The sequence below is a fragment of the Oryx dammah genome, unplaced genomic scaffold (genome assembly GCF_014754425.2).
Source record: "Oryx dammah isolate SB20612 unplaced genomic scaffold, SCBI_Odam_1.1 HiC_scaffold_4, whole genome shotgun sequence".
Classification (NCBI taxonomy): domain Eukaryota; kingdom Metazoa; phylum Chordata; class Mammalia; order Artiodactyla; family Bovidae; genus Oryx; species Oryx dammah.
In genome coordinates, this window is record NW_024070188.1 from 53308720 (window position 1) to 53326361 (window position 17642).

At 33.1% G+C, this 17642-nt stretch overlaps 1 protein-coding gene across 1 annotated transcript in view; it reads right to left on the reverse strand.

Moving 5' to 3' along the window:
• Nucleotides 1–15398, reverse strand: part of THEMIS (thymocyte selection associated) — a 188451-nt gene extending 173053 nt beyond the window's left edge. Inside the window, 1 exon segment of the mRNA XM_040238742.1 lies at nucleotides 15203–15398. Within this exon segment, the coding sequence (XP_040094676.1) occupies nucleotides 15203–15293 (91 nt within the window). The 5' untranslated portion in view covers nucleotides 15294–15398.
• Between the last annotated feature and the right edge of the window lie 2244 nt (nucleotides 15399–17642).

Below are 17642 nucleotides of genomic sequence, written 5' to 3' on the forward strand. Positions count from 1 at the left end.
TTCACAGTATTTGAAAACCTAGAAGCCAATAAGAAACACAATTTTTACTTAATTTATTGCTTAATCACTTCTTTATACTTATAAAATGAAAGAAGCATATGAATAATCTCTATATGAGTATATGTAAAAACATATGCTAGCTTTCCATTTTTTTCATCTTTATATTGCAGAATCAAGCTTGGCATTTAACAAATAAGTTGAATTTTTAAAGTATGAATATTCTACAGTAGATGTGAACAGTGTGTACCACTGTATAAAAATGCCCACATTTGGGGACATTTCCCCTTAAGTTAAACACAAAAATCTTCCTGACAGTTATTTGCCTCTATAGCTTTTGAAAATAAAACAACTGATATTACTTTTACTTGAGCTTCTTTTGCTTGTTTTTAATGTTACTATTTTAGGACTTTTTCCTAAAATAAGTTCTGCTTGAGCTAAGTTTTAGGGAAAAAAATGTGTTCCATTCAAGTACAAACACAAAAATGCCACACACTTTAAAAATTCTTTTATATTTTCAAATATTTTGATTTTGTTTTTTAAAATGTAATATTTAATTACATGAAAAGGGTAATTCATTGATCTGTAGTGTATGACCTAGAACCAAGCTAAGAGTCAAGATATACAGTAGCTGAAGTGTTAAGACTTAGATAAAATGTGATTCCAAGGTTTCTATAGGAAAACATTTAACATCATTTCAAATAATATTGTGCTTTAATGAATGTAAATTTTGTAAATTACCGAATCAACATCTATCAAATACAATTGAATGTTTAGGTTTGCCAAATTCTATTCTGATCGTCATTTTAGTGTCCAACTATATGACGCTGACACAAATGGAGCCAATTGATATTTGTCTAATTAATCACATTATCTATTTCAAATATTGGGATATAATGTTTTACATGAGTTATAAAGTTAGATATTGGAAGTGTTCAGCTTTCGCTATCTGCGAACTTAGGTCTTCCTGAACCAAGAGCACTTTTAAACCTGTGAAGCTCAACAGAATATGTTGTAAATATTTAGAAAATTCTACTTTAGAAATGTAATGTTCATCTTTAATACATTATTATGAATATAAGCTCATGTAGAGAAATACAGGTGCTCTGTTTTCATTTAACTGAAATTATTTTTTAAATATGTGACAGGACATATTTCATTAGCCTTTACACAATTTTATTTCTCTTGAGTCTGTATAAACCAATATCAATATTGTGAACTCATATTAAAAAGTGAAAAAAAAGTTTTCTTTTGCCCTAATATTAAAACTTATGAAATACAAATAAACACAAGTTGAATACAATGCTATAATTTTCAAATTTTCCCTGATTTTACTACCATATCCCTAGCTGATTAAATTAAACCTTAAAAAAGTTAAAGTCAATTAGCCATAAAAGAATTATGTTGGCATTAAAATAGGCACATTTTTTTGCTATATGAACTCATACATGTGTCAAATTAATAAAAGTCATGTTCATATAGCTCATAATTCACTGTGTATCATTATTCACTACATTTAACCAGTTCAAGTTAATTTTTATCATACTTATTAAATTGAAATTGTAATCAGTAGTAGAATGTGCATGCTTGTGCATACTAAATCACTTCAGTCATGTCTGTCTCTCTGTGATCCCACGAGGCTCCTCTGACCATGGGATTCTCCAGGCAAGAATACTGGAATGAGATGCCCTGGCCTCTTGAAGGGTATCTTTCCAACCCAGGGATCGAACCCACATCTCTTGTCTCCCCCACTGATAGGCAGGTTCTTTACCACTGAGCCACCAAGGAAGCCCTGAAAGGCAAAACAAATGTGTACCTAATCCAAGCTATTTCTTGTGTTTGTTTGTAACCCAACTGTATAGTCAAACAGTAAATAGTTATAAAATTTCTAAAAATGTTGATGATTTTATAAAAATAGGATTCACTACAAAATATCATAAATTCTTTAGGTAGGAAGAGCAGGAATAAACTTCACAAGTTTTATTTCTGGGGCAAATAGGCAAACAGGTGACTTGAAAATGGAAATAATAATAATTTCAGCAGATAACACCAAGGACTAAATGTACTTATAAATATAAAACATTTAATAAGATTGAATATATATGCATACATGTACTAAATTTGTGTATAGATGAGAATAAAGTATTATTTAATTATATGTGTTGTATTAGATATATTCACATATATTTATGTATAGACATACATATGCAAAATATATTTATGCACTCACTACATATGCTTACACACCCAAATCTAGATACAAAGATACCCATCCCACAATAATCCTTCAGTATATAGAGCTATCATGGTCAATAATCTATCATAAACTATGTGCTGATAGCAAATGTTATCTCTGACACTTTCATTCTAATGCTTTATGTTCATTTATTTTGATTGACAAACCAGCCCACTTTATCCTATTTCTCCTTCAACAGAGACTTTTTTCCCTTTATTCTTCATCAGCTTGACCAACTCCTCCTCTATCCATACTTTCCACGTTGCTCTTTGAGATCCACATATTTCTGACCTGATGCACGCACTACAGGTCAATCCTGAAATAACAAGGCTTCTTTCACCCACTTACAGTTCTGATATATTAAATCTTGTAAGCCTACTACTCTTTTTACTTCAGACATACATTTTTGGTGGGCTAATGTTCATCTGCATCTGAATGTCCTGCAGGAGCTCTTGCTCATTGGAATGTAACTGAATCATGCCTCCATCTCCAGAACAACTGCTGCTCTTGTGGCAAGTCTTTCAAGAAATATTTTTGTCACCAACCATGTTTCCTTAGTTCTGAAACCTCTGATCTGTCATCAACACCTCCCTCTTGCTCACAGCTCATAAACTGTGAAGTTCAGAATGTTCGACCCAAAAAGACCACAGATCCTGTCTTTTCTATTTGTTCCTGCCATTAGCTCCTTGCTGTTTGTCTCATATTCATGTAGTAAACTTCTACTGGAATAGATATCTAATCCACTCATCTGAGGGTTTTTTTTGCCTTAAAATCTCAGAAATTCTTTAGCTTTTACTACAATTTTCAAATTTATAATCAACATGATTTACTTTTATAATCAGATATAAAAATAATATCCTTGTATAAGTTACTATTGATTATAGCATAAATTCAATATCCTTATTATAGCTCAGAAGCCACTTAAAATATGACCACAAATAACCTGATCACCTATTATTCTCTGAGTTGTTCTTGTATCATATTTTCAATTTTCAAACTTGTATAATGATCTAAAGATTTTTTTCTCATTCTGAAATGTTCTTATTTGCTCATTTTCTATATAGGCTGCAGAAAAGTATCATCACCTCTTGGTAAGCTTTTTGGGTGGTAAATTCTCAGTGTTCTAAAAACAGTTTATTAAAATATATTTCACAATATAGCACATGTATTGATTTTTTTTTAAATCCATCTTCTTTTACTGCCTAAAGAGTCCTTAAGGACAAGAATCATACTCTATTCATTTTGTAGAAGGAAGGATAGAGAGAAGAAATGCAGGGAGGCAGATACAATTTAAGGACTAATTTCCATAATTTTAACATATTTTGGCAGGAAAAAGAAATATGATATTTAATATATTCAAAACACAATATTTAAAAATCTTACCTCCTCTAAATCTTACTTTCCCCAAGAGGGAAAACATTTTCATGGTATTTAAAAATTGCTATAAAAAACACTTTTGAACATTATATTTATGGGCTTATTTAAGCAAAACTATGCTCTCACTTCTGCAAATGTATGTGTGCTTTCATCAATATTCATTTTGGTAAACAGAAGAAATGGCTAATAGAATCTATATTCAAAGTGATGAGAGGAGTCCTTGCATTGTTTTAGCTGCTTTTGCTAATTTAGATTGGTACCTCCAAGTTCCCAATTCTAAAAATAAAACTCTTATAATATTCAAAAGGATTGCATATGGTTCTGCACTCTTTCCCCTCTGATATCATTTCTGTTCACCCCTCCTCCTTCTAGCCTTAGTGGTTTCTCACTTTTTCTGAAGTACACCAGCACACTCTCACCATAATACTTCACTAAAGATATTCTCGCAACTTGGAAAGCCATTCAGCAGATATTTGTTTGGTTAACTCCTTCACCTCTCTCAGCCTGAGAGAGCTTGTTGTACCTGAGTCATCTCTAGCATGTTTCATAACTGTGTAGAGAGTTGATTAATTCTTAAGTTACTTGGAATTAAGGCTTTAGAAAATTCTAGCTAGGACAAATGGATCTTAGAACTAGAGATAAGAGGTAAAACTTGTGTATAAAAAAATAAAACTGTGCAGTAATGAGTTAACTATTACTTAGGGTGCTCAAACCCTGCACATATCAAAGAAAGGACTACCCCTTAACTGGCTCTGGAGAGAAAACATCTGAGCCCTCGGAATATCCTGTCAGATAAGAGTGTTTTTGTATATCTGGGATCTTGGGCCACACCAGATAGTTTATGCTAGCGATGTGATTTATGGTGAATGCCCTTTGTGGTTCATTTGGGGTCCTGGGCCATACAGCACCCCTTGAGGGTCTGGAGACCCAGTAGTTGAAGTCAGTCACACAAATCATGCTTCATGCTTGTGTAACTGCTCCAATAAAAACCTTGGATACAAAGGCACAGATGAGCTCCCCTAATTGGAAATAATTTGTCCTCACTGTGACACACCATTGCTAGGAGAATTAAACATTATCCATGTATCTTCACTGGGAGAGGGCAACTGGCAATTTGTTTTCTCAAAGACCCTGCTGTATATATGCCTTTTTCTTTACTGGCTTTAGTTTTTCTTTGTTCTCTGTGGTAAACCGTAACAGTTTAACAGCTTCTCTGAGTTCTGTATTTCTAGAAAATCAGCAAGACCAGGAGTGATCTGGTGGACCCCCAACGCAAAATAGGGGGAAAATTTTGTAACTTTGGGTTAGGTAACATGATAAAAAAACGTATGACACATCTTGACTATATAAATTTAAAATCTTTTTGTTTCAAAAGATAATATTATGGGAATGAAGACAAGCCATAGAACAGAAGAAAATATTTTCAATTATATATCTGAAAATATGTGCAAATCAAATATCCAAAATACAGAGATAAGTCTTACAGCTCAATAACAAGAGGACAAAGGCCAAAAACACTGAAGAGATGTTATTTCAAAAAAAGACAAATAAATTGCTACTAAGCACAGGCAAAAATGCTCAACATCACTTGTCATTAAGGAAATGAAATTAAAACTACAGTGAGATACCATTGATTATAAAACAAAAGATACACAGGTTTTAGCAAGGATTTGTAGAAACTGGAATCCAAATTCATTGTAAATGAGAAATTAAAATGGTACATTATTCATATTATCTCCAAAAGGGAGATAATACAAATGGCCTTTGGGGTTGAATAAACAAAATGTGGTATATCCATATACAAAAAAATATTTAGCAACAAAAAATACACCAGAATAGTAATATATGCTACAACATAGATGAACCTTGAAAACATTAAGCTAAGTAAAATGTTAGTTTCAAAACAAGACATACTGTATGATTTATTTTATATGAAATGTATAGGAAAGGCAAATTTATAGACAGAAAGGAGAGCAGTGGTTGCCTGGGGCTGGAAATGTAAGCAATAATGATTGGCAAATAGCTCAAGGGACTGCTTTGGGGTGATGGAAATGGTCTAATATTGGCGGTGGTTGCACAACTCTATAAATTTACTAAAAATCATTGAATTGTATACCTACAAAGGATGAAATTTTTGGTTTAAAAAATTAATACCTCATTTAAACTGTAAGAAAAATCTAATGGGAAAAGATACAAAAATAAACAATAAATAATAACCTACATGATATATAAGAAGATAGTGTTTTGATTCCAAAACAATGAAGAATTTAATAGTGAGTATAGGATATATAGGGAAGAGGGAACAAAAATTTTGCAGTAATAAATAGGGTGGTCAGATAAGCCTCACAAGTTGTCATCTGGTTGAAGAGCTTGCTGACTCAAGGAAAAAGTGGGAGCAAAGTTTTAAGGCAGGAGCATATCCTCAAGTTTGAGGAACAGTGAGGAGGTCAATGGGGTTAGAAGGAAAAGATCTGTAAACAATAAAGTCAGAGCAATACTGAGAGTAAAGAGAGAAAATTAAAGGCCTATTTCCCATTTGAAGGTCCTTACTTTGAGAAAAACTGGGAGAGCCATTGGAGATTTTTTAACAGAGAAGCAGCACAAGCTGACATACCACTTATAAGCATGACTCTGGATGCTATGAGAATAGACTTCAAGAGTGAAAGAGAAGTAGGGAGACCAATTAGGTGGCTATTTTGATAATCTTTGCAATATGTTATGATGATTTGAACCCACCAAGCGGGTAGATGGAGGTCACAGTGAGTGGTGATATTCTGGATAAAGCATGGGGGAGAAATTGGTGTACATTTTTCTCCTTGTAAAAGTTAATACTTTTATAAAAATTAGGAGTTAATACATCAAAATGTTAATCATATTTCTTTATATTTGATTAAATTATTGAATATTTATGCTTCTACATTTTCCAATTTTCTAGCCATGTGCACATATTATTTCTATAGAGAAAAATCATTTTTTCAACATCCAGTTAATTGAGCAAAATTGTAATAGAAACAAACTTTGTTTTTGCCAAAATTTTAAGTCAACATCAAACTGGTTACATATATGAAGTAATCAGTGATAAATGGTAATATTAGCAATATGCAGAATAGTCAAGCAACAAATATTTCCTGAATACAGAATGGTGAACTCACTTTTCCATAAATATGTGATAACATTGTTATCAAATAACTTTCCTGGGATTGTATGACTCTCTCCAGAGTTTGTCTAATATCTAGGCTTTTTTTAGTTGATAATAAATGCAGTTCTAGTTATAATGAATATAACTTGTATCGGTAAGGAAAGTATTATGTTGAAATAGGGCTTCCCAGGTGGCTCAGTGGTAAAGAATCCATCTGCCAATTCAGGAGACACCGGAAATGTGGGTTTGATACCTGAGTAAGGAAGATCCCCTGGAGGAGGAAATGGCAACCCACCCCAGTATTTTTGCAAAGAAAATCCCATGGACAGAGGAGATTGGTGGCCTACAGTCCGTAGAGTCACAAAGAGTTGGACATGAATGAGCACGCATGTGCGTGGGCATGCACACACACACACACACACACACATGCTGAGATAACAACTTCAAATTCTCAGAGATTTAAATAATAAAGGTATATTTCTCATTTCACTATGTGTCCAATTCAAATGAGTGAGGGCAGAGTCTCTAATAATTATAGTTACTTAGAGATCCAGACTGTTGAAGGCTTCGTTTTGACATAATCTACCAGGACAAAATATGTTAAATTATGAACTGGTTCTTAAAGCATCTGTTCAAAATGATACATCTTACTTCTGCTGTCATTACATTGGCTAATGCAAGTCCCATGTCCTATGGTCACAAAAGAGTCAGGAAGTCCAATTCTATGATGTACTCAAAATGTAAAGAGAAAAATCTATGATAATTATTATTATGAGAAGGCAGATAAAAGAATAAAATATTAGAGCTTCAATTTGTATTAATGTTTATATGAAAAATAAAGTTAAAACTATACTAATATTTACTCTAAAGATTTTCTAAAATTTAATTTTAAACTCTATTAGTATTTAATTGTAAAAAATTTATTCCTATACCAGATGGTCAAATGACATGTATAGTTCATAATATATTGAGACAGTTTCAGAATTCCAAAAATATGAATTAAAACAATTGTTTTCATTCGTTCATTTTCTTGCAATACTTCCATATAATGGATTTTATACAGATCAAGTTAAGAATTATTATAATCCATTTTCCACTCTCCACAAAATAGACAATAACTTTGTAAGATGCCTACAAAGACATTTCAGAACTGAAAATTATAGAACCTATCAAGAAGAAAATGACAGAGTGACACTTCTATTCCTAGTATGAACTTGTCATCAGCTACATACAATTGTTGTCTAAAGAAACTGCCAAAATCAGATTTATGAAGAAAATTATTTCACCTATGGATTGATGGCCACCAGCATTAATGATAAATCTTCCTTAAATGTATATTTTATATGGCGTGTACATGCTGTATACTGGACCTTTACAAGGTATCTTTAAGGGCTATTATTTAAAACAAGCACTGAAATAAATACATTACAGCTATGTCTTTGAATCACCCTATCACATGGTATTAAATCAACATTTTTCCAAATACTGAAGTATTCAATAATGGAAATATTTAATACTTTCAAAAATGTTCAGTAATAGTTAATATAACAATGTTTATTATTAATAAAATATTTAAATTGTTTAAAACTATTAATTTCATCTTTATCCTCTTACAATTTTTATTACAATGTATGCTTTAGAATTACCATAAATAACAATAAAGAAATTGATATTTTAAAGTAGGTGCTCATTTTTTTTTGTTTGTTTTTAGCCAACAAGGTTTGTGTTTGAATAAAGTCCTGATCAATTAGCTCATGGATGGGGCATTCCAGTCATTATTTCATTCTGTGGTCAAAATTTATTTTTTTTTCAATTGTCTACTTGAAATTTCCATTCGAGTGAATAACAGATTTAACATGTCCAAAACAGAGCTTTTGCTTTCTCCATCAAACCTCTACCCTGCCAAGGTCTTCACAACTCTGTCAAAGATACAAACATCTATCTAATGGTTTAGGTCAAAGTCCTCCCATGCATCATTTAGTCTTCTCCTACCTCACACCTATATCAAATCTATTAGCAAGTCCTGACATTCCTGCCTCCAAAGTATGCACTAAATTGGTCATTTGTCGTCCAACTGAATCAAGGTAACATGTCTCTCTTCTGGATTATCACACAGTCCTAAAGTGTCTCAACCCAGTTTTGCCCCACAAAAGCCTGTGCAGTCCCATCTAAAATGGTGAGCAAGTCCTGTCAATCTCTTGCTGCGAATTGGTCATTACCAGTTATAAAATCTGAACTCCTTGAAATGCTCTTGCCCATTCCTTGAATCTCTTTCTCATATGACTTTCCTCTCTGTTTTGTCTTATATGTTTGAGGTACAAGGATATTTTTCTCTTCTTCAAACAGACTAAGCCCCTTTTGGTCTAGCCGTTCACTCTGTTTGGAACACTCACCTCCAGGATATTTTCTTGTTTTATTCCTTCTCAGCATTCAGGTCTCTTCTACTAAACCAGCTCTTTAGAGAAAACTTCACTGATCATTTTATCTTACTGGTCCCCACTCACTTCCCCAGCTCCACTCTGTAGCAAATTATGTATTACATGGCTTTTAAGGCCTACAAAATTTGTGCATCCCCATGTCCTCAGCCTCATTTCCACTATTTCCCCTCAATTGCTCTACCTTATCCTTACTTGTCTCCTTTTTGCTTCTTAATTAGATGAAGAGATCTGTTATATGGTTTGCACTTGCTCTGTCCTCAGCAGAAATGTTCTTCCAGAAATAGGCAAGACTCATTTCCTCAGTTTATTCTGGCCTCTGCTCAAATATAATCTCCGCAAAGCTATCTGCCCTGATTGCCCTAGCAAAAGATCATCTCCTTCCCCTCTTGCTTTGCTCTCTACTTATTTAGTTCTTCATGGTACTTGTGTATATATCAAATCTGTCGGTTGTTTGTCATTTGCTGCAGCCACTGGAATATAAGAGAGGGGCTTCCCCACTCTCTTCCATGATTCTAGCCTTTTGAACAATGCCTGATAATGTGTTATTGTATTTTATAAAAGCTAGTCCATGCTGAGACTCACTTGATGTTTCACGTGTTTCAGGTCATAAAGGAAGCCTGAATCAATTTCAAAGAAACAGTAATATAATACAATATAGACTACTGTTCTCTAACAACATACAATAAAACTAATTAAAAGCAAAGAACAGCTAAAGAAAATTTTATATTATCAGAAAATAAATAGCCATTTGATTTAAAAGGAAAAACATGTACTCAGAACTGAGTAAAAGTGAAAATATTACAAGGCAAAATGTATGGGAAAGAAAGAAGTATCTAGAGAAAAATATACGTTTAAGCATACATACCAAGAAGCAAGAAATGTTTTTTAAATGACTGTGATTTGTACCAGGAAGCCAGAAAAGGAGCAAGAGAGCAAAGGACATGAGAAAATAATAGAGTCAGAAATCAAGGAGAGAAGCAAAACAACAGAGGATTTTACCAAACCAAATTCTGAATTCCCACCCCAAAATTTCACATCCAGTTATTCTTATAAAAGAATTCTACCAAATTAAAGAGTTTAAGGCCCATTTCTCTCTTTTCAAATACCTCAAGAAAAAGATAACAAAATCTATGTAGTTAATTTTAGAAAGCTAGTGTTATCTTGAATCTTAAAATTATAAATGAGTCTATTAGCTCATATCAGTTGTGATCAAATACAAAAATCTTTAAATATATCAAACTCCTATTTTGTATTTCAAATGTTAGTACATAGTATTATAAATACTATATTAAAAGATTCTTCAATTTGAAAAATCTTTTAAAGGTAATTTCATTAGCAGACTAAAGAAACCAAACCACCTAGAAATCAAGAAATAGACAGGAACTTCCTTAATTTAATGACGACTAAACACCAGTTCTAGAATATTGTACTTAGTGAAGGAATTTTAAACACATTTTCTTTATAATTCAGAATTCTCATTTTTTAACACACTACTGGAGGCTCTGGACTATACTGTCAAGATAAGGAAAAATGAACAGTTGCAAAACATATTAGGGAAGAGACACAGCTCAATGTTTTCTAATGATATCAATATTTAGGAAAATAAGAGAAATAAAAAATAAATTGTTAGAATTAATAAGTTCATCAGTATCATAGTAATATGTATTTACATTTCCACTTCAGTAGTCATCAGTGAGAACAGAGGAAATATGGTATCAGTCAATATAGCAATATAACATGTGCATGTGTCTGCATTCTAGGAACTAGCTTTAGAATACACAGGATCTCTATGGAGGCATTTGCTGTTTTAATTCTGATACATGATCAGAAAGATGAATTTTTGGTTTGTTTGTTTTTTAATGAGAGATAAACTATGTTAATGAATGTAAAGACATTACTATTTAAAAAACTGAAGTCATAATCAAAAAACATATCTACATTAGAAATCCCAGCTCAGAATGGCTTTATTTGTAACTTTATTAAATATTTAAATAAGAAGTTACATCTAATTTATGTAATACCTTTAGAAGAAGAAAAAAAGACTCTACCCAAGAAATTCTATAAGCTCAATATATCTCAAAACAAAAACCTGGGTAGGATGTCATACAAGATTAAAATTATAAGCCAATTTCATACCCTAAAAGAAATACAAAAGTTCTTTAAAACTAATAAACTGAATTCAATGTAATATAACCAAACTGATCTTATTCCACAAATAAATGACTTAAGATTTTTTTTTAATTAATGTAAAAAAATCATATTATCATCACAAAAGTTATTTAAAAGTTTGATAAACATACCTTTATGACTTAAAAAACTGGTAGAAAACTAGAAACTTGTTTAAATTAAAGCAAACATTATATTTAATGATAAATTATTAAAACTTTCTCTCTATGGTTGTGAGGTGAGTGAAACAAGGGCCTTTATCACTACTCTTATTTGATATTATACTATTGATAGAAAAACACTAGCTAATACTTAACTGAAGGAAAATAAAGTACAAACATTGGAAAGAATAAAAACCTATCAACATTTATAGAAAACATAAATATGTATATAACAAATATAAAATAATCTAAAGATATATTCTTAGAATTCAAACACACAAAGAAAAAATGAAACTTCAAAAGACACCACTTATAATGGAATTTTAAAAATCAATCAGGTAACTAAGAATAAATCTGAAATACAAGTGTAAGAACTTCACAAATAAAAATTATTAAATGTTATTGACAAAGGTGAAAAGATATCTATTCATATAACTAGACAGATAAACTAAGTTCATGGTTCAGAAGAGGACTTCATTTAAAAATCATGTCAATTCTCTATAAACCAATGAACTGCTAATAAAAAAATTGGGAGAACTAGTTTCACAATACTAGTTCTCAAATTTGGCTTCATTTTTAATCATCAGGGAGATTTTTTTTTTAATGCCTTATCACTTACAAATTAAATCTTAGTCTTGTCAGGAGAGAACCAGACTCTGAAAGTTGCTAAGCAAGTAAATTTTAAAAGTTCCCACCACAAGAAAAAGAAAAACTGTAATTATGTGTGGTAATAAATGTTAACTAGATTTATAGCAGTGATCATTTTGCTATATGTACAAATAATGAATTATAATTTTGTACACTTGAAAATATATGATATTATATCTAAAGCTCAATTATCTTAAAAAGACTGATATCAAGTGTTATCAAGAATATGGATTAATTAGAACTCTCATGTTCTTCTGGTAGGAGGGTAAAGTAGTATAACTACTTAAGAAACTTGTTGTCCATTACCTACCCAAACTAAATATATGCATCCGGTGAGATGTGGCAATTCCATTCATTTATATACACAATTAAATATTATACACGTGTGAACACACATAAATAAGTGTTCATGACAACGTTAACAGACATCTTCAAACTGGAAATAATTCAAATGCCTATTAGTAGTGGAATGGATAAATAAATTGCAATATATTCATCTACAGGAATATTACGCACACTGGAATGAATAGCTTATATAGAACAGCATGGATTAATTTTACAAAGATAATGTTGAACATATATGCCAAACATAAAAGGATACTATTATAATGTTTCATTAATATAAAGTTCATAAATGGGCAAAAATCTGATAAGGGTTACTTCTTGGGAAGATGGTAGATAATGACTGAGAAAGAGCACAAGATGTAACTTTCAAAATACTTGTAATTTTCTATTTCTTGACCATGATGGTGGTTACACATATATATTTAATTTGTGAAAATTCATCAAGATATATGCTTTTTTCTCTTAAGTGAAGTATAACATAATAGTAAAGTATTAAAGAATGAAGATAGTCTGAACACATGGAGAGAGTATGTTCTTTTGCAAGATTTAAAGCAAAAATTTCAACTCTTCCCAAGTTAATCTATAAAATCAGCATACTCTAATACAAATTCCAGTTGGATTTTTAAAGTAATCAATTGATTTATTTAAAGACATGTTTGACAGGTCTGTGAATAGCTACAAAAGGAGCAAAGAGATTGGTTTATATGTGAACTATGCTTATGCCAAAGCCATAGTTACAAAAACAATGCTTGAACACAATTGAGAAAACACAGACTAATGAACAAAAGAGATATTTAAGAGAAAAACCAACCCAGTTATGAGCATATAACTTAAAGACAACAACACAAATCAGAGGGAAAAGGATAGCCAGCTTATAAATGATGCTGGAAAATTGTGGTTACTATATGGAAAAAAAAAACTAAAATTGGATTCCTCTGCACTTCATGGCATAGTTTAAAATTTAAGTATGAAATATAAAGCAGTAAAGTTGATTTAAAATAACATAGGAAAATATCTTTGTAAATGAAACATGAGGAAGAACTTCCTAATGTGAAATCTTAAAAGCACAAACCATGAGATCACAAAAATGACTTGGGGACAGCTTAGGAACAAAGATACATTCCACAACATTATATATATGGAAAAATAGGGTCTGCTTCAAAATAATTAATTTACAAAAGAATTAAACAAAATGGTCTATACTAAAGCTGATGGCTGCCTACACCAATTCATTGCCTGTGCATGCGTGCTCAGTTGCTCAGTCACATCTGACTCTTTGTGACCCCATGGACTGTAGTCCACCAGGTTTCTCTGTTCATGGGTAAGCATACTGGAGGGGGCTGCCACTTCCTATTCCAGGGGAGCTTCCTGACTCAGGCATCAAACCCATGTCTGCCGCATCTCCTACGCTGCAGGTGGATTCTTTACCACTGTGCCACCTGGGAAGCCTACATTTACTCATTCTATTCTGTTATAAATCATACAGTCTTAGTAAAAGTCACTCTGTACTACTGCAAGAGGTTAACTTAATCTCTCCTATAAAGTGATTTTATTTTCTTTATTTATTTTTGGCTGTGCTGGGTCTTCATTGCTGCCTGCAGGCTTTCTCTAGTTACGATGAGTGGCTGCTACTCTCTAGAAGCAGAGCAAGAGCTTCTCACTGTAGTGGCTTCTGTTGTTGTGGAGCACAGAGAGCACTCCGGTGTCAGTAGCTGCAGCTCCCAGGCTCTAGAGCACAGACTCACAGGTGTGCACGTGTGTGTTTGTGTGCGTGTGAACTGGATCTGACATTCATCAATCTTTTTTATTTCATAATATAATATCTAAAAAATTATTTTGTCTATAAATGGGAAAGATTTGCCTACCAACAGTTTTTTATCTTCCCAGTGCTTTTTCTGGACCTACTTGTACTACTGGCTCAATTCTACCACCCTTGGAACCAGAAATGTATATTTCCCCAGAAAATGAGTCTGTCTTACATATATTCAAACCACTGCTTTAAAAAATTGAGGGTATGTATTGTATATGTTGTAAGCCTTGATGCTTTTTCTGAAGTAATACAGTAAGTCACACCAAAGCACACTAACTTATTAGTCTTAGTTGAACTCTGACTTTAGAACTCTGACATAGATTCTATAAAAATTATCTTGTATTTAGTAAATGTTAACTTCTATACCTTTAAATACAAATGCCATTATTAAAGAAATTATAAGTTAGACCACTACAGAAAGAGGGAGAAAAGCATTGATATAAGTAACATTTAGAAGTGGTTAAGATTTTGGTGAAATTTTCTTCCTAAATGCTGTGCTTTTAATAATTGTTTTTTAAAAAAAGAAAAACAACAAAAAAACCGTATTTCATGTTCTAGAAACATAAATACAGATAATGTTTCACTTGAATTACAGCCAATTTCAAAGGAAAGGCAGGAATAGTTCATGTTGAACTATTTAAAGCCCTACAAAAAGTTCAAGAATCTTCACTCAATTCCTAGCCCCTATCCACACCAGAGTCTTATCCAGTTTCTCCCTTCTTCAACACTATTAAGTCTCAACAATTTCTCAAATACTTTCCTGATAATGACCTTTCCTTTAACAGAACTCATATATTCTTTGTTTTAAAAAATTCCACTAAAATTCCTAACAGTATATTCTTTAGGAGCATATTCTAGCCAATCAAGGGATAGGAAGGTGCTTACCTTCAAAATAGAAGCCTGACTGGATTTCTAGGACCCTGGGGAGGGTCCTGAGGTCAAGGGAGTGGATGAATTCTTCCAGGGACAATGCCATTGCTTTGGCTTGGATCTTGTGCTGACCTGGTACTTACAGAAGCTTTTGGCTTCTGGATGTCACTTGTCTGCAGCTACAGTCCCAGCTCATCATTCCTTTATCAGGGATGTCACGCCAGAGCCTGTGGGGTGGAGTAACTCTATGTGGGGAGGGGAGTGAGAAGGGAGGAAAGAGGCAGGCAGGGGACAAAAGGTGTTACAGCTCTTTTTAGTTCTCATTGTGGCTTCATTTCCTTCTAACATTGAAGTAGAACAGGATGGGGGTGTGGTGAGCATGTCTGAACAGACACTGCCAAAAAAATGAGAATTGGCAAGTAGCTGTGTTCATCTGCTGCTGGTCCAGGTGTGCATCTTCAGCAGGGGCCAGGCTGTTTGAGGTCAGAGTTGTTTGTGGCTTGTCAATCAGGAAAGAACAGGAATTCAGGACTAGAGTATAATCTTAAAAAGGGCACTGTATCAATTCTTTATCTCTTCACTTCACTTCTAAAGTTTGGCTCTGTGCCTTATTTGCATACTCTCAGGGCTTTTATACAAAATTAGGTTACAAAAGTGCTTTGTGTCAGCTCTTTTCAGAAATCTGATACTCTGGAGGGGGAGGATCAGAAACCCCTTTTTATTTTGCCACATTAAAAATTTTGCTGAATATTAAAGGAGAGTGGGGGAGGGGTACGCTATGCAAAGTGATACATTTAATCAATATGAATTTTCTAGTTACCACACTATAGTGAAAGTATCTAAATCTGTTGTTAGGAAATCTCAATTTCCTGGAGTTAGCTCTGCCTTTGACTTACCAGTGACATCAGCCTTGTGTTCTCTGTCCCTCATTTGTCTCATTTATTTAATAGAGAAAAAGTTAGAGCCTAATAAATTGTACAGATTTCTTACAAGGCCAAAATTCTACAACTCTGATCATGGGGTCCAAATTTGCAATGGCGAGGGTTGGGAATGACCAAAGTCAAAGGAAGCAAAAGAAGCCTCATTAAAAACAAATCTCTAAAAAATCTTCTTCCTTCCTAGTCTTTGTATTTAAGTGAGACAATATTTTAGAGCTAGAGTATACAATTCAAGGTGACGTTTTCCAAATCTCTATAAAGATGACTAAAAGAAGACTGGTTGATATAAACACAGCTAAAGAAACTAAGAAGCTGCGTATTATACTTATAAATTGGACTCCAGGTTCCCTGTCTAAAAACTGTTTTAGCCTTAAGTTGCAAAGAGCATAGCCAGACAGAGAGGGTCAGGGTGCGTTCATTACATAAATAACCTAAGAAAATAAAAACAAGCCCTTATAAAACTCTTTCAACTCTTAAAATCATATTTGATATTTGCAATAATCTGCCTGGCTTCAATTCTTTCTTTACAAAACTAAATTTTATACGGTCACGTCAATAGTTTTTTCACCAGTAGCTTCTAAGTACTTTTTCATTTGCAGTTGTTTTTTTTTTTTTGGCTCAAGATCCTCCTAAATTTGATCAGTCTGCCTTCTGCACCCCTTTTCCCAAGCTTAGGCCCGTCAATAGCCTGCAAACATTGTTTACAGCTTGGTTCTCACATGGTTGAGTATCTGGAAAGGGCTGCTGTGGACTGCTCCTTGAAAATCATGTATCGGTTAGAAGTGGTACTATAGCAAATCTCGTTTGATATCTAACTCAAACTGGACTTCACTTGATTTTTTAAAAAGATTCTCCCACCTCAACTTTTTGCCCTACTAGTCAACGAAGCCATTTCAAAGTCTTATCAATCTTTTACAATAGTCTTTGCTTCTCCTGCTTTTGCTCTAGGAACAGATGATCCTCCTTTACTGTTACATTCTCCTTCTTTTATATTCTCAGTCTTAGTTAATGACACTACCACTCTCTCAGTTCATCAAGCCCAAAGGCGGCATCACGAGAGAGGCCATGTCCCGCCTCCAAATCCCTCAAGCACTATAGGCAGCAATAATAAATATTGCTCACCTTGTTCTTGCTCTATATTCTCCACTACTACCACTTTAGTTCAGATCATTATCACTTCTGACACTTAAGAAATTCTGACTTAAACAGCTGAGATAAAATTGATAATAAGAATATTAAGAGAGTATTGAACCACCAGGTAGTAAAATAAATGCTGAAAGTTTAATAACTGAAACAGCAGATTACAGGTGTAATAAGAGCCTGATCAATGAGAATTCAGAAAAAAAAAAAAAAGGCACTGCCAAGTAAAGATGGTGCTTCATTACCCAGTTCTACAAGAACTGAGTCATTAGCCAACTTGGTTGCTGATATTCAACACATCCTAAAAGAAGTTCAGGACAGAGATCAGGAATAACGCACTCTGTGCTCTGGGAAAACTGGTAGAACAGGCCTTCAGA